At 53.2% G+C, this 16,616-nt stretch overlaps 7 protein-coding genes across 7 annotated transcripts; 2 read left to right on the plus strand and 5 right to left on the minus strand.

Annotated features, from left to right (window-relative positions):
- Positions 1-2,976: 2,976 nt before the first annotated feature.
- LTS14_003687 (uncharacterized protein) lies at positions 2,977-6,318 on the minus strand (the record flags this gene model as incomplete). The annotated part of the gene is made up of 1 exon (XM_064836390.1): positions 2,977-6,318. The coding sequence occupies one exon, from the start codon at positions 6,316-6,318 to the stop codon at positions 2,977-2,979; it is 3,342 nt and encodes a 1,113-aa protein (XP_064695781.1).
- Positions 6,319-7,301: 983 nt separating this feature from the next.
- naa20 (N-alpha-acetyltransferase 20) lies at positions 7,302-7,946 on the minus strand (the record flags this gene model as incomplete). Its single annotated transcript, XM_064836391.1, has 2 exons — positions 7,302-7,449; positions 7,507-7,946. The coding sequence occupies 2 exons, from the start codon at positions 7,944-7,946 to the stop codon at positions 7,302-7,304; spliced, it is 588 nt and encodes a 195-aa protein (XP_064695782.1).
- Positions 7,947-8,540: 594 nt separating this feature from the next.
- Positions 8,541-10,168, plus strand: LTS14_003689 (uncharacterized protein; the record flags this gene model as incomplete). The annotated part of the gene is made up of 3 exons (XM_064836392.1): positions 8,541-9,740; positions 9,789-9,947; positions 9,995-10,168. 3 exons carry the CDS (start codon positions 8,541-8,543, stop codon positions 10,166-10,168), a joined length of 1,533 nt encoding a protein of 510 aa, XP_064695783.1.
- A 90-nt stretch (positions 10,169-10,258) lies between these two features.
- On the minus strand, positions 10,259-10,603 carry LTS14_003690 (uncharacterized protein; the record flags this gene model as incomplete). Its single annotated transcript, XM_064836393.1, has 1 exon — positions 10,259-10,603. The coding sequence occupies one exon, from the start codon at positions 10,601-10,603 to the stop codon at positions 10,259-10,261; it is 345 nt and encodes a 114-aa protein (XP_064695784.1).
- Positions 10,604-11,183: 580 nt separating this feature from the next.
- On the plus strand, positions 11,184-13,301 carry HSP82 (Hsp90 chaperone hsp82; the record flags this gene model as incomplete). Its single annotated transcript, XM_064836394.1, has 1 exon — positions 11,184-13,301. The coding sequence occupies one exon, from the start codon at positions 11,184-11,186 to the stop codon at positions 13,299-13,301; it is 2,118 nt and encodes a 705-aa protein (XP_064695785.1).
- An 813-nt stretch (positions 13,302-14,114) lies between these two features.
- On the minus strand, positions 14,115-14,735 carry LTS14_003692 (uncharacterized protein; the record flags this gene model as incomplete). The annotated part of the gene is made up of 3 exons (XM_064836395.1): positions 14,115-14,204; positions 14,227-14,640; positions 14,706-14,735. 3 exons carry the CDS (start codon positions 14,733-14,735, stop codon positions 14,115-14,117), a joined length of 534 nt encoding a protein of 177 aa, XP_064695786.1.
- Positions 14,736-14,943: 208 nt separating this feature from the next.
- On the minus strand, positions 14,944-15,934 carry LTS14_003693 (uncharacterized protein; the record flags this gene model as incomplete). The annotated part of the gene is made up of 5 exons (XM_064836396.1): positions 14,944-15,189; positions 15,277-15,304; positions 15,356-15,475; positions 15,528-15,572; positions 15,774-15,934. 5 exons carry the CDS (start codon positions 15,932-15,934, stop codon positions 14,944-14,946), a joined length of 600 nt encoding a protein of 199 aa, XP_064695787.1.
- Between the last annotated feature and the right edge of the window lie 682 nt (positions 15,935-16,616).

Here is a 16,616-nt window from a genome sequence, read left to right on the forward strand (position 1 = left end):
GCGAAAAGACGCCAAGATGTATGGTACTCTTGTGGCCGTTTGGTAGAGACGAACGGTTTGCTGATGCAGTGTGGTCGTCTCCAGTCGATAATGTGTCGTCTGAAAATGTTTGGTGTGGTGTTTCCTTAAGAGGTGCGACCCGCACATTCCCTTCCTTCAGCGGTTGGTCAAGCCGACCAGGCCCGCACAACGAGTGCAATACCACAAGTTCAGGCCGTATCTGACCATATTGCTCTTACCAGTCCGAAGATCAATGCCGGTTGTGCGTTGACATCTCGAACATCTGGCGAGCTCAGGCGGAGATGACATGCCGAAATCTATGGCAAAGCGGGACTCGCTATCCGAGCTGCTCGAGTATGAGGTCGAGTCGTCGCTAGTGACATGTAGCACGTTCTGAACGGGTACTGGTCGAGGCCTGCTCGGGTAGTGACACTGGGCGGGCGATGTCTGTGTAGACATAATCCCGAATGAGGTCGGAAGATACGGTCGTGCTGGTTGTGCTCTGTATGCTAGCGATGGTTGGTCCGAACAAGTTTGGGATCTCTCGTCGTGGTTATGTTCTGGCGAGCAGCACAGTGTCTCGGCCGAGAAGGACGTGTGGCGCGTATGTGTCGGGGATGTGTAGTCAAAGTATCCGATACCGTGTGGTAAGTGGATCGACGGTACGGTCAACATGTGTTGATTGTCGATGCTGGGACTGAGGAATGTGCGAGTAGTCAAAGGTGTCGACGTATTCGTCGATCAGTGTGAGATAACCGGGGGTTCATGGCAAACGTGGGCATGAAAGAGGTGGATCGGGAGCGGAGCCTGTCATATACGCATCGCCAGAGGTAACGAAGCCGCTCGAGCCTGCTAGGCAGAACGATAGAATGGGTGCCCAAGCAAAGCCGGTGCTGCCGTCTTTCTTGCTAGCTCTCGGACTCTTGGTTAGAGTTTGACCTCAGCCACGCGGACTTGACTGCGCGAGATCGTGAATCGATGGACAGAAGGCCTGTCAAGCCACACCGCAGCTGTCTCCAGGCGCATTGGAGAATGAAAAGGTCATACTGCATGGATGCCTGCCTGGTGTCCGGCAAAGTCTTGGACTGGTCACTTCCCTAGCCACAGTGATCGGCACTAACTTTCACGAATACGATCGCTTCCGTTCATCGTTCAAATGCTCTAGCAGCTAGCTGGTCCTCGTATATGTCCAAGCGACTTCGCAGCTCCAGAGGCTAAATTTATTTCGCGTCTTTTCTCTCTCTGAACGTCATGCAAATCCGCAATAGCCGGCAATGGCAATGCGACACTACCTTGTGTGGCTGTTCATGCCTCTCACGTGAATCTTCTGACGTGGCTGGCTTTCGGGAGATGCGAGAGCTGCAGCTTTCGGGTCAATCAAAGAAGAGAGACAAGCCTGGCTGATACGGCAGCGAAACAAGGGTAGCCTCTCAGCATGCAGTAAGCGAGCGATTCGTACTCTGTTTGACTGGACAAGTCGCCGGAGCAGCGGCGACCTTGCTTCTACCTTGGAACTACATACCTTCCTTGGAAAGTTCTCGTTTCGACACCGGGCCGAGACCAAACTTCGAAGACATACCCGAAGCTTGAGGTAGAATCGGATGGTGGCGAATCATCTCTAACACTGTTAATCGAGTATGCCAGACCCGCTGCACAGAACATCCGCACCACCGAGGAATTACTGGAGCGTGCCAGACACCTTGGTGGCTGTACTCAAAAACAGACAGTAGCACGGTCCGCGCCTCTGTAATGTTCTGGACCGTCATCCACGACGGCACTTTGCTGTGCAAACGCTCGACCACTGTCACTGATATATCGAAATTGTGCTTGCTGAGTGGGCCCACATATGTAAGCACAGTATCAGGTATGGTACAACTGGCATGCAGGAGAGAGCTCTAGGTGGCGAATCCAGAGACACAGATGGCTTGCATCACTCTAAATGCATGCTGCCCTCTGGCAACGCCACAGCGATCGCGGATAACCCCAGTGAGCCTTGGCCGGAGCCAGACGGTCGAGCTACCACACTTCAGTGCCACAATTGACAGAAAGGGGGCTAGGAGCCATCTGTTCCATCAGCACTCGTACCTCTGTCGATTCGCTCATTCGTCAACTCAGACGGCATCCAACTGCAGTCTTAGTGGAATCGCAGCCTCTTGAGTCTAGACATCCTTGGGCCCGCATGACTAAGCGATAATCTACTAGCACCTAAGCGCCACCAACCGGCCTAGCCGGCCGTTTCGTGTCTGGACCGCTCTCTGTATGTTTTGTCGCTGACCTCCTGCGTCATTCTTATTGACGATGTTGAGATGCACCTGTAGCCGGCATTATGCTCTGGTTGTTTCGCCGTGGACTGAAGCCCGGATGCGCCGTCTGTCGAGGCTGCACGTCTAGATGAAAAGTCAATCATGATCCTCAGACTGGACCAACTGGATGGGCCGTCAGGCTTCTCATCCGTGACTATGGCGGAAGATTGTACCATGTAGGGCCTGGGTCCATACCAGCAGCTCACGACATCTCAAGACCTGGGGCCTCGATCGTAGGCAATTCATTACCTCTGCAAGACACTATCAGTACTCGCACCAAACGGTAAGTTTCGATCTGCCGAATCGCGAACTTCGTGAGTTGAAAGACCGGCCAAGTCTGCACTACCATGGTTTGCCCTATGTATCGATGTTTGAGACTGTGGCGCTAGAAGCACATATTGCCACATCATTTGTGCTAGAAACAATCGATGGCCATTCACGAAGCTCAAACGTTCTCACTGATGATCTGAGGGAATATGAGCAGGATACATGCTTGTACAGCAAGACACTAACTGCTTCGGCCTATTTCAATAATCAGTGGGTATCTCACAGGCTAGACTCCCAAAACCGACACCCGCTTCCATCTATCCCATCCCAATCAAAAGACATTCGATGCTAAGCCCCGTACTACAAACTCCATCGCGCATATGTACAACCCTCAAAGACATCGATCTCAATACAACGACTCGCCCTCATCCTCAACAACATCAAAGCCCGCCACCTCCTCCATCATAGCACTCCCTCCCCTCCTCGCCGAGGGCCGAGAATGAACCCGGATCTCTTGCCTGCCGTCCTCCGTAGACCTGTGGACAGTGAGTCGACTCTCAATCATGCCTGCCACTATCGCCGCATCGACATCATCGTCCTCATAGTCCTGCTGAGCTCGAGGAGAGGAAGAGGTGTCGTTGCGAGCATGCTCGTTCAGCTTGACGCTAGTCGGTAAAGCTTCACCAAACATCCACGGCTCATCGTGTTCAGCAAAGCCAGTCCCTTTTGTCTTGAAAGCGAACATAGCCTGTTCATTAAGTTGGCCTTGCAGGTCTGCGGCGCTGCCGTATGTACTGTCCTCGTATGCGAAGATGCTGACACGATTGTCAATGTGGAAAGGACAGTATGGCGGGTTAGTCTCGACTTCATTCAAGCTCGTGGTCGGCAGAGACGTTGGGACGCTACTCGCACGCTTGTGTGTCTTGTCTTCCTCGTTGGAGTTGAGACGGAGACTCCAGAAGCCGTGCGGACCAGCTTTGGCACAATTAGCATTTGCCTTGTTCAGGGCACCGTCCCTAATGGTGCTGATGCGTGGGAGTGGAAAGTCGCGGCTCTTCTTGTCCTTTTTGAGTCCCGACACCATTGCATCTCCTTTCTGCCTCATGACACGCTGCACAGGGTGCAGATGGACGGTACCGCCAGCAACCACAGCGAGATTAGAGCCGCTCTGCTTCTGTACCCATTGGATACTCCCTGCCTTCACCGTACCTTCCTGCAAAGCTTTCGGTCGGACCTTGTTGTCTTCAGCGTGCCACATGTCGCCCACACCACTTCGTGCAGCACTGTAGCCATCGCGCAAACCTTTCGCCACTACCCTTTGTCCTGCTGTGCGTGCTGCTGCTGCAGTCTCGCGAAAGCCAGCGAAAGAGGTTGGTAGAGCGTATTGTGTCTTGACTGCGTTCACGCCCGTGCTCACGGTCCTTGACATAGCTCGCAGGCCACCAAAGAAGCCATTGCTGGGTGGCGAGAAGCCTTGCGAGAGGCTGACAGTGGCTTCTGCCTTCTCTGGGGCCGGCGCTGCAATTGTACTTGCACGGTTGCGCTTTCGTGGAGCGGTGACAGGCGTCTCGTGCAAGTGAATTGTACCGTGAGTCGTGAGTAGAGCTAACCAATCGCCATCTCGTGTCCATACGCTGTCTGCGATCACAGAGGGGCTGCTGCGAGCGATCCGTCGCATTAGCTTCACATGGGGTGCATGCTCGACTTCGCCAGGCTTCACGCTGTCCTTCTTCGTACTCCCGTGCGCAGCGTTGGCAAGATTCCAGATACTTGTGACTTCACCTTTGCGGTTGCTTGTGAGTAGCCGTAGGCCATCGGGCGGGAAGCTCAAATAATTGCATCCTTCCACTAACGCGAACGTGGCCAAAGGCGCGGGTACCTGCTTGAGCCTCTGCTCGTCTGCCTCCAGCAATCTTTGCAGATCAATAATAGATACAATCGCAGGCTCTTTAGCAAGTCGTCTAGGGTCGTCGCTCGGTCCGTTCGTAGGCGGAAACATACTCGCAGGATCGGCACTTGGTTTTTGCGTGCTGGAAGGTGGAGAGGGATGCGTGAGCTCCTTCCAGCCTTGTATGCCCATCTCGTAGCCTTTCTGTGACGCTTTCACAAGTCCCTGAGCAGCTGTGCGAGACAGCCAGTCTAACGTGCTCTCGATGTCAACACCAGCGACTTCACACGTAAGCAATGGCTGTGATGGTGCAACGTGCGTGCCTAGACCGTGAGGCTGTGGTCCTTCGTCCGCGACCAGTGGCGTGCCTTGAATGGACATACCGGGCGTGGTATAAGGTGGCACGATGGCAAGCCAGCGAGCACTCAACGTCATCAGCGGCACGCAAGGAGGTGTATTTGTGGTGTTCACGCTACTGCCATCAACTGCTGTAGATGGTCGAGAAGTATCAAGTCTCCGCTGTATCGCTGTCCAGTACTTGCCAATGCATCGAAAGTTCATCCCGTTGGTCTCATCGCTCGTAGCGGCTGAGAAGACGAAGACCTCGCCACTTCTCCCAGAAGAGATTGTTATAAAGCTGCCTGCTGCGTTCAAGCTGAGCTCGCCAACTGGCTTGGGTGGTAAGGCAAGATGTCCCATGACTGGCTGATCTTTCCGGACTGTGGTACTCTGATACAGCGTCGTAATTTGCTCGTGCGTATGTAATGAATAGACCTCCACCACTGTCTGGTAGAGGTTGCCGTCCTTGACATCGTCCTCTACAGCTTCCTCGTTATCATCTCTCGCTGGCCCATGGACGATTACTGCCACGAGTGGTCGTAGAACCTGCACCGAGTCGTATACACTCGTATGAGGCAGAACCTTCGCATCAATGACTGCGCCACTCAGCCCCTCGAGTCTTCCGGCAAGCTCCATCCTATCGGGCAGCACCTTGTAAACGTCGAGCGCACCCTCTGAGCCGACTAACAATGCATCTCTTGCTTTCCGTGCGGACGCCGGATCACCAGCTGCTGCAAAGCTGTCAAAACGACAGCAGTAACCATCCGAACCAGCAGGCTGACCAACATGCTCTTGCTTCTGTGCTAAGCCGGCACCCCGGTCCGGTAGACCGAAGAAATGCTGCTGCGGCATATGTGGAAGTGGTGGATCAAGTGCTCGTGGTTCGGGCGATCTTTGCTGTGCGGAATAAGAGTCTCGTCGCGGCATGTATTGTCCAGGCGGGGTGGTCATGCTGTTTGCTCGATAAGCGCCGCGGGCTGAGTAATAATGTGGCGGTCTCGCAACGCTTGCTGGCCGGTAAGCTGATGACGCGGGAGGTATGGCCGGGATCGCTGCTGCTGGCCGCGGTGAAGAGAGAAGGACTGGCCGGGCTGTTGGTGAACGAATGGGCGCAGGTGGTGGACCTGGTGAAGGAGGGCAGATTGGTTCGACTTGCGCGATGTCTGGAGTTTCGTCGTCCAAGGCAAGCTCTTCCAAACCTCCGTACTGCTCTTCCAGTAGTTCGGGGCCGGGGAAGACTGGTGGAGGAGAAGGCGCTTCTCGAGGAGGTGCGGATGCGACTCGTGGAGGAGTATCGAGTTGCACGCCATAATTATCTGGCGGCGAAGGGCTCACCGAGCTCGCAAATGCCATAGGCTCTTCATCCTCGATATTTGCTCTCGTCTTCGCAACATTGCTGCTGCCTTTCTTCTTCTTGCTCTTCTTTTCTTTCTTGGCAGCTACGGGAGCTGCTGAAGTTGGTGCCTCGCTCAGAACCTGCTCGTCGTCGATGTCGAGGAGGTTGTCGTTCGTGGAGGGCATTCAGACAGGTCGTGCAAGCTGCGGTCGATGCGGTATCACTCTTGGACGAGAAGCACGCTCAGTGGCAGGGCGATCTGGAAGAGGGTGTCCGAACGACTGTTTGCGATTCCAATCAAGCTTCTGGACAAAGAGCACGAGCTTGGCAATGAGTCTTCTTCACCGTCCGGCGGCAGGAGCAAAGACAAGAAACGATGAGAAAGCGACCTGCCGCCTGAGTGATTGAGATGGTTCGGAGGTGCTTGCTATCAACTTGAAGCTCGGAGTTCGTGGTGCGGTTACTCGTTATGTTAGACGCCAGTCAAGGCGTCGATGGTAGTGGTATGTACGGTGAGGATCGTAGGAAGTGTGTATATGTGTGTATGTACTGCTAGGTGCTGTCTACCTACCTGACTGTCCTTGAGAGCTTGCATGAGATGAGATGGCTGCGACCCGCATGAGGGGTCACCTGCAGCCTGCAGGGCCCAAAGCATCGTCCGTGAGACGCGCCAGCCGCACGCGGACGTAAAGCATGATGACGATCATACAATCGGTCACACTCAGATGTAAGCGCCAGTGAGATGAAGAGGTAGTGCTAATGTCTGGACGAGTTAACCACAACAAGGTGGCGGCACTGCTTCACTTTCAACACCTGCTGGCCGTCGCCGAGGCCGACAACCCTACTAAATGGCTGGCTGACTATTGGCGACACCGTACTTCTAGATGGGCAGCTACCCTCATGGTAGTCTTGCACAACGCAGCTATGGAGGATGGCATCGCACTCATCGCGCCGCAGTCTCTGCAGTGACACCGAAACGTCTTTCGCGAGCCTCCTCCGCCGATGAGATGGTCCCCGGAATTCTTCTAGAGTGATTCCCAGAGACGAAAGTGATCGCTTGGCTGATACCGTGGCTTGTTCGGGAAGCGGTCCTCGGACGACCATGATTGTTTTTCGTCACTTCTACCAGCTGTGCCATGAAAGCGGGCATTCAACAGTGCTCTCCGCCTCACCAGACCTCGGAAGGGTCGACCTTGATATTCTCACCATTCGCCCTGACCGTCTTACGCTGCTTGTCTCTCTTCAGCGGCTTCCGCATATCAAAGGCATCACTGCCATCGTTATAGTAATCAGTAATCCTCCGGTAAACAGAATAGCTACCAAACACAATCAGCAAAGTCAACACACAATCCAACAGCCAGTTTAGCACTCACCCCATCTTCCTATACAGTTTGATAGCAGCCTCATTCTCCACTCTGACAAATAAATCCACGAACCAAGCATTGTGCTCATCGCCCGCCTGCTCCAGCGCCTCAGACAACTTCGTGGCATGCCCCAGTCTTCGAGCCGACGGCGCAACAGTCAGACACGTGATATGAGCATGCCAGGGTAAGTAATTCGACCATTTCTTCTGATAAATCTTCAAACCAGGATCATAGGGTTCCACTGGGGCTGGGTAGGGCGAAGCTTCTACTTTGCCTAGGATGTAGGCTTCGATTTGACCAGTCTCGCTTTCGATTACTTTGCAGAGGTTAGGCCATTTGGTGAAGTATTCCAGGTAGAAGGATATGTTATAAGTTTCGGTAAGATGGTCCAGATTGCAGGGGTTGAATTTGAGTAGATCCATCGGAGTCATTGGCCGCACGAGGGACATGGCGAGCTATCTCCAGTCTTCCGGAATAGATATGTAAGTTATCGGCCTTGCATGGGATTATTCCCCTCGCCTCTCGCAAACTTCACCGTAAAGTCTAAGTTTGTTCTCGCAGTTCCATTGATTGTTCACCACTTTATCTCAGGGCTGTCTTATTTGACACTGTGCAAGTAATGAAGGCGTATATATTGTATTCTAAGAGGTTCACGACCATTCACGCAATCCAATACGAGCACAAAAACACTAGCGCCGAACTCAGCGGCTACTCCCGTACAGTAGCGCCTCGTGACTTTCTCGTCGGCAACTTCCCTGCCACGGATCCTTCAAAGTCAGCGCATTGCATGGTATCACGCGAAGGGTTCGTCGCACTGATGATTCCATGAGGTGAGACCTAAAGTGCTTCGGCGCTATAGGATTGGGACGCAATGGAGACGAGTCTTTTGACTAAGCACCTACGCGACGTAATGAGCTTATTTGGGAAAGCAGTACTGTAGGGCGGAGACCAGGTCGTGACTGCTGACTAAATGAGCATGGCGATGAAGATGCATGTAACTCGACCTTCTCCTTCATACCCTTGCTCTTCCTCAAGCTTCAATCATGGCGTCCGCAACACACGGAACTTCATTGCGCGAAGCGCCCCCTTCAGCCGGCACCTCGTTCTTCCTCCTTCTCATTGCCGCACCTTGCCTATATACTCTGACCCACATAATCTACAACCTCTTCTTCCACCCCCTCCGCTCCTACCCAGGTCCACTACTATGGTGCATGACCCGTCTACCAAACGACTGGCACACCTTCCGCGGCGACCTCTTCCAAACCATCGCGCGCTTGCACAATCAATACGGCCCCATCATCCGCGTCTCACCCAATGCACTGAGCTACGCCAACAGCCAAGCCTACTACGATATCCTCGCACACAAGCCTGGTCAGCCGGAATGGCCTAAGGATCCGGCGAAGCAGAATATTCCGCCTAATGGGATCCCGCACATCCTCGGTGCTGATAAGGAGAATCATGCGCGTTATAGGCGATTGTTAGCTCATGCGTTCTCGGAGCAAGGGTTGCAAGAGCAGCAGGGGACGATTCTGCAGTATGTGGATCTTCTTATCGAGCGTCTAGGTGCGAAAGCCGACTCGGGCGAAGTGATCAACATCGTCGAGTGGTTCACCATGACCGTTTTCGACGTCATTGGCGACCTGGCTTGGGGAGCTTCTTTCCAAAGTCTCGAGAACAGCCAGGTCCACGAGTGGATCGGAGCGGTATATGCTAACCTCACCTTCGTCATGATGAGCGGGCCGCTTCGTGCATGGGGTTTGGGTGGCGTGATGCCGCGGATCATGCCCAAGGCGATCCAGGAGGGCAGGGTGAAGAGTTATAGGTATATGAAGGAGAGACTTGATGAGCGACTCAAGGTCCAGACCGCCAGAGGAGACTTCTGGGATCGCGTGTTGATCAAAAGTAAGGATGAGAATGCTGGTGGTGAGGGTATGATGGAAGGTGAGATGCTGAACAATGCTGCCTTTCTTGTCCTGGCTGGATCGGAGACGAGTGCTACTACGCTGAGTGGTGCCGTATACCTCCTGTGTAAGCATCCTAAGGTCATGGGAGGACTGGTCGAGGAAGTAAGGGGCGCCTTTGATTCGCCGTCGAACGTCGATGTCAGGTCCGTCTCTCAGCTCAAATATCTCGATGCGGTCCTCGAGGAGTCAATGAGGATCTACCCGCCTGTTCCGACCCCAAGCTGGCGTATACCGCCGAAAGGAGGTGCCATGGCTTGCGGAAGTTTCGTGCCAGAGGGTGTAGGTTGCTCCCAAAAGTGGTGTCGTTTCAAGTGCTGACATGGACAGGTCTCCGTGAACGTGTCAGTGGTCGCCGCTTGTCGAGAGCCATCATATTGGCACCGACACAACGACTTCCTTCCTGAGCGCTGGCTAGACGATGCACCAGCTGAGTTTGCCAACGATAATCGGGCCGCTTTCCAGCCGTTCAGTGTTGGTACACGGAATGTAAGTCGTCCGCTGTGATATCAGATAGTGTTGCTGATCTTTGGCAGTGTATCGGCCGCAACCTGGCATATGCGGAGATGCGACTAGTGCTTGCCAAGTTGGTGTGGTCGTTTGACCTGCAGCTCGAGGACAAGAAGACGGGAGACTGGTTCGACCAGAAAGGTTGGGGCTTGTGGGATAAGAAGCCTTTATATGTCAGGCTCTTGCGAGCGCATCATTAGAGCCAATGGGCCTGATTTGGATCCCATCGGGCAGTTGGCCCTGTAAGACTCTGACATCGCTCGAGTCGGCGTACATCGACAAGTCGCATTTCAAGTCTCGTCTATTGCAACGCCACTATCGTCGTCGTGCTCATGTGGTTCTTCGAGGTCATCAGTCGTGCTTCCCACCGCCGTCTTGCTCCCCTTCTTCTTCGGCTTCTTCGCACTGACAGCATCATGCTTGTTCTTCCACATGCCACCATAACGATAGAACTTGTGCTCGTCAGTCTTGTCGCCATCGATCACGCCACCGCTGACCTGTTTCCAACATGATCCTGGACAAACAAAGTGCCATTTGCCTGACTCGTCAATCTGACAGCGGACTAGTACGTCTTGTAATGTACTGCAGAGGGTACAGGCTTTGCGATGGTCTCGCTGTTCCGCTCCTTTGGGCATTTTGATAGAGTCGATGAGTGGGTGATGCTTCTTCTTCCCCTTGCTATCACCTTCTCACTGCCATTTGAAGCTCAGTGCTCGGTCTCACCAATATTCCTATGAATCCCTCATTTCCCGGCTCGCCCTGCTCTCGCGAGATGCATATAATCGTCGCCTCAGAAACAATCACTCCCATGTGGCTTCGCCGAGGCCGCATTGCTGTCCCTGCATCTAATCGCGTGGAGCCGCACTATCCCAAAGCGGTTGCGGGCGGGTAGTAGCTGGAAGTTGCTCGAAATGTTTGGAATAGCTGGAGAAGAGCAAAGAGCGGGCTGCAGACACTGCTACAAACACTGCTACAAACATTCTCCTTCGCAACAACATCCCACCACCTCACACAAACCACATCCACCCTTTGATACCCGACCATTGGTCACATCTTGTACATCACAAACACAAACACCACACTGTACGTACAACATTCTGTCGCTGCTGCCTCCATCGGCAAACGGCCATCACTTCAGCCTTGAGCAAACACTGACTCAAAACTGCTCCACAGACACTTTCCCACACCTACTCCATCGCACATACCACCGCGAAGATGTCCGGCGAGACATTCGAGTTCCAGGCGGAGATTTCGCAGCTCCTGTCCCTGATCATCAACACCGTCTACAGCAACAAGGAGATTTTCCTGCGAGAATTGATCTCCAACGCATCTGACGCCCTTGACAAGATCCGCTATGAAGCCCTCTCAGATCCCAGCAAGCTCGACAGCGGCAAGGATCTCCGCATCGACATCGTGCCCGACAAGGATGGCAAGACACTCACCATCACCGACACAGGCATTGGCATGACCAAGGCTGACCTCGTCAACAACCTCGGCACAATCGCCCGCTCAGGCACAAAACAGTTCATGGAGGCTCTCACCGCTGGTGCTGACATCTCCATGATCGGTCAGTTCGGTGTCGGTTTCTACTCCGCCTACCTGGTCGCCGACCGCGTGACCGTCATCTCAAAGCACAACGATGACGAGCAGTACATTTGGGAGTCCGCCGCTGGTGGTACCTTCTCCATCAAGCAGGACACCGAGGGCGAGCAGCTCGGCCGCGGTACCAAGATCATCATGCACCTCAAGGAGGAGCAGACCGACTACATGAACGAGAGCAAGATTAAGGAGGTCGTCAAGAAGCACAGCGAGTTCATCTCGTACCCCATCTACCTTCACGTACTGAAGGAGACCGAGAAGGAGGTGCCTGATGACGATGCCGAAGAGACCACCGAGGAGGGCGACGAGAAGAAGCCCAAGGTTGAGGAGGTTGATGACGAGGAGGAGGAGAAGAAGGAGAAGAAGACCAAGAAGGTCAAGGAGAGCAAGATCGAGGAGGAGGAGCTCAACAAGACCAAGCCCATCTGGACCCGCAACCCATCCGATATCAGCCAGGAGGAGTACGGGGCGTTCTACAAGTCTCTCAGCAACGACTGGGAGGACCATCTCGCCGTCAAGCACTTCTCTGTTGAGGGTCAGCTTGAGTTCCGCGCCATTCTCTTCGTGCCTAAGCGCGCTCCCTTCGACCTTTTCGAGACCAAGAAGACCAAGAACAATATCAAGCTCTACGTTCGTCGTGTCTTTATCACTGACGATGCCACCGACCTCGTGCCCGAGTGGCTCAGCTTCGTCAAGGGTGTGGTCGACTCTGAGGATCTGCCTTTGAACTTGTCCCGTGAGACTCTCCAGCAGAACAAGATCATGAAGGTCATCCGCAAGAACATCGTCAAGAAGACCCTTGAGCTCTTCAACGAGATTGCTGAGGACAAGGAGAACTTCGACAAGTTTTACTCCGCCTTCAGCAAGAACATCAAGCTTGGTATCCACGAGGACAGCCAGAACCGTCAATCCCTCGCCAAGCTCCTCCGCTACAACTCGACCAAGACTGGTGGTGAGGAGACTGCCTCGCTCGCCGACTACATCACCCGCATGCCCGAGCACCAGAAGAATATGTACTACATCACCGGCGAGTCGATCAAGGCTGTCGAGAAGTCGCCCTTCCTCGACGCCCTCAAGGCCAAGAACTTCGAGGTTCTATTCCTTGTTGACCCTATCGATGAGTACGCTTTCACTCAGCTCAAGGAATTCGACGGCAAGAAACTGGTCGATATCACCAAGGACTTCGAGCTTGAGGAGACTGAGGATGAGAAGAAGACGCGTGAGGAAGAGGAGAAGGAGTACGAGTCCCTTGCCAAGTCGCTGAAGAACGTCCTTGGCGACAAGGTCGAGAAGGTCGTTGTGAGCCACAAGCTCGTTGGCGCTCCTTGCGCTATCCGTACTGGCCAGTTCGGCTGGTCCGCCAACATGGAGCGTATAATGAAGGCACAGGCTCTCCGTGATACTTCCATGTCGAGCTACATGAGCAGCAAGAAGACCTTTGAGATCTCGCCGCAGAGTTCGATTATCAAGGAATTGAAGAAGAAGGTTGAGAGTGATGGTGAGAGCGACCGTACCGTCAAGAGCATCACCACTCTGCTCTACGAGACCTCGCTGCTCGTCTCTGGATTCACGATTGAGGAGCCCGCTGCGTATGCTGAGCGCATCCACAAGCTTGTTAGCTTGGGCCTGAACGTGGATGAGGAGGTTGAGACTAGCGAGGAGGCCGAGGCTGCTGATGCTGCGCCAGAGGGTGACAAGGCGACGGGTGAGAGCGCTATGGAGGAGGTTGACTAGATGGGTCGGCTTCTTCTGAAAGGTGTCTCGCGTTGCATGATGGGTTGACGAGCATAGGCGTTCTCGCGGGAATGAGGGCGTGAGATGCGCTTCTTCATGCTGCTATGGTTATGTGCGCATGTAACTCTAGACGTCGATAGGTGATTCAAAGTCTGCATGAACGATTCCCTCACATGTACGATTCCCTTACATGTTTGCTGATCTGATCCTGAACACTCTCGTTAGCATGCCACGAAGCCGCAAGCCCCGAGCCAGACAGAGAATGTGTCTTGATCCCTCGCGAACCATGCGGCAGGTATCCTTGCTGCACTCATCTTGGCCATGCGATCAACAGCCGTTACGTCGAGTGAACCGTCAAGATTGTTGCTGCTCTCCTACCCGTCCAAGATAGATCCCGCTGTCGACACCTTGCCCGCTTATCCAAACCCTAACCCTAAGCTCCACGACGGACAATCTGGACACGCCGACGACGTGCGAGCGAGGTATCGTCATGATACCCATGTCTTTGATCATCAATCTACCTGGCCGTAGTTGTTGTGAGGTCGTGCTCAACTGGCAGGCGGCCAGATATCTCTCACATCATGCTCGCTGTTGAGGTGTTCACCAGCTCATGTGGGTCGATTGCGTCCAATACTCAGACGCAGTGTTTGGCTACATCGCCCGCCTTGAGATGACCTACAGCAGAGGCTATGATGCTTTGACTCATGAGTACCAGATAGGTTATTTCCATGACGGCAGCGAAGGTGATGAGTGCGAGAAAGCTTCCATTACCATGTGTATCAAAAATGCCAACATGCTAATTCTACATTAATGTCATACCGTCAATTTGTCTCCCCACCTCGGACAAACGTATCTCACAATACCGACTCCCTCCATGGTACCTCCATCCCCTTGAAACGAAGACTAACGCGTGGTTGTGACGTACACGGGCGATGGAGTCATGGTCATAGTTATCGTAGACGGCGCTGGACAGGTCGAAATCGTGGAGGACGAGAGACTGGAGCTTGAAATTGTAGTTGTCGTTGTCGTTGTGGTCGTGAGTTGTGGTGAAGAAGAAGATGATGAAGAAGAAGAAGAAGAAGAAGAAGAGGTTGTAGTAGTCGTTGTTGTCGTCAATGGTTGTGGCGAAGAAGAAGAGGATGTTGTTGTAGTAGTTGTTGTGAATGGCGAAGGAGAAGAAGGAGGTGATGAAGAAGAGGACGTAGTTGTAGTAGTCGTTGTAGTCGTAGTGAATGGCGAAGAAGTAGACAACGAGGACGAAGAACTTGAGGACGAAGAGGTCGTTGTAGTTGTGGTAGTAGTTGTTGTAAATGGTGATGATGAGCTGGTGGTACTGGTGCTGGAAAACGAAGGAGTGTACGAGGTTGTGATCTGGTAGGTTGACGTGACACCATTCTGAACCACCGCCCTCTTCTGCATCTGAGCGAACTGCATGTTGGGCGAAGGTTGGCCACTACCCTGAACCTCGCTGTAGTAAAGCGAACATTGACCCGTTTGGGTATTGTAACCAGCGCCCTCACACTGCGGGTCAGCTGAACAGTAGCCAGCACATTGGTTCAAGCTGCTGGCCTGCATTGTGTTGCCTACGCCTCCGGAGTACGTTTGGTTGCAATTCATCTGATAGACGCTGCCCGAACTCGGGTCAGTGTAGCTGTACGTCTGCCCAGATGCCGTACACGAAGGAGCTGCGGAAGTGGTTGAGGTGCTTGATGTGGATGTGGTCGAAACTGTGCTGGAGCTCGAGAGAGATGGTGAAGATGTCATGCTGGACGATGAACTCATGCTCGAGGTGGATATGATACTGGATGATGAGCTCATGCTGGAGGACGTCATGCTCGGCGAGGACGTACTCGATGGCGAAGCGGAAGAGGACGAGGACGAGATCATACTGCTAGATGTCGACGAGCTTGGCGAATTGCTCGCTGTGGAAACGATCGTGCTGTAAGCGGTACTGACAAATGTTGTCGTTGCGTACGATACGGTCGTCTGGGTCACAGTTGCGCCTAGGAACAATTAGTATCACAAAGAGCAGAGGCTTCGAAGAATGGGCTTACCAGATGCTGTAGTCACATAAGTGCTTGTGACTGGCACCGTCGTTACAACAGTTGTGGCGACAGTGCTGACAATCGTAGACCCGGGCTGTGTAGTTGTGGCCGTGGCGGTAATTGTTGAACCTAGATGGCTGTCAATTGACTGCTGGTTCTGGTGACTCATCTCGTGACTTACCAGGCGCCGTAGTAGTAACCTGCTGCGTACTGACGACCGTAGATCCTGTGAGGGCTGTTAGTGCTAATACTTAGCTGCTGGCCTTCAAAATCTAGCTTACCGGGCTGCGTAGTCACATATGTACTGACAGCTGTAGTCGTAGCATACGAGACTGTCGTTTGTGTAACTGTACTGCCAGGTGCGGTCGAGACGGTGGTGTACTATAGTCTGTCAGCAGGGCCACTGTGATACTGAAATCCGACTTACCGTAACGGGGTAGCTTGACAGGTATGTTGATACGACCGTGGACCCTTGACATTGAAGGTTAGCCTGTCGTAGATTTCAGACTCGACGAACGAATTACCTGGCTGCGTTGTTGTAGCAGTAACAGTCGATCCTAACACTGTGTTAGCACCATTCAGCCTCATCGTTGCATCATATCGGCTTACCAGGTTGCGTTGTCACATATGTGCTGATGTATGTAGAAACAGCGGTCGTAACTGTTGTTTGGGTAACTGTACTTCCAGGGGCTGTGGAGACGGTAGTATACTGTGATGCTGGTCAATTACATATTTCTACATCCACCTGGAGATTGCTTACAGTGATTGGGTAGCTTGAAAGGTATGTGCTGGTCACAATGACGCTGGAAATGGCAGTAGAGACGGCCGTAGTCGTTGCTGTGACTGTTGCTGTCGCTGTACTGACAATCGTAGATCCTATAAGGGCTGTCAGTGCTGATTCTTGTGTGCTCCTCCTTTGTAAGCAGCTTACCAGGCGCCGTGGTCGTTCCCGTCACTGTTGCTGTTGCTGTGCTAACAGCGGTGGTCACATAAGTAGAAACGGCAGTCGAAACAGCTGTTGTTGTGACTGGATATGTGGAAACGATCGTTGAGTAAAGCGTAGAGACGACTGTAGATCCAGGAGCAGTTGACACGATCGTACTAATATAGGTGGTGACAGCAGTTGAAACAGCAGTGGTTGTAACGCCATAGCTCGAGACTGTAGTATAAGTTTGAGTGACTGTGCCAGCACCCGAACCGCTGGCGCTACCCGATGATGACGTTGAGCTCGTAGACGTAGGAGACGAAGTACTGGTCGAGCCGGTTCCAC

The sequence above is a fragment of the Recurvomyces mirabilis genome (genome assembly GCF_035927965.1).
Source record: "Recurvomyces mirabilis strain CCFEE 5264 chromosome Unknown scaffold_8, whole genome shotgun sequence".
NCBI lineage: Eukaryota > Fungi > Ascomycota > Dothideomycetes > Mycosphaerellales > Teratosphaeriaceae > Recurvomyces > Recurvomyces mirabilis.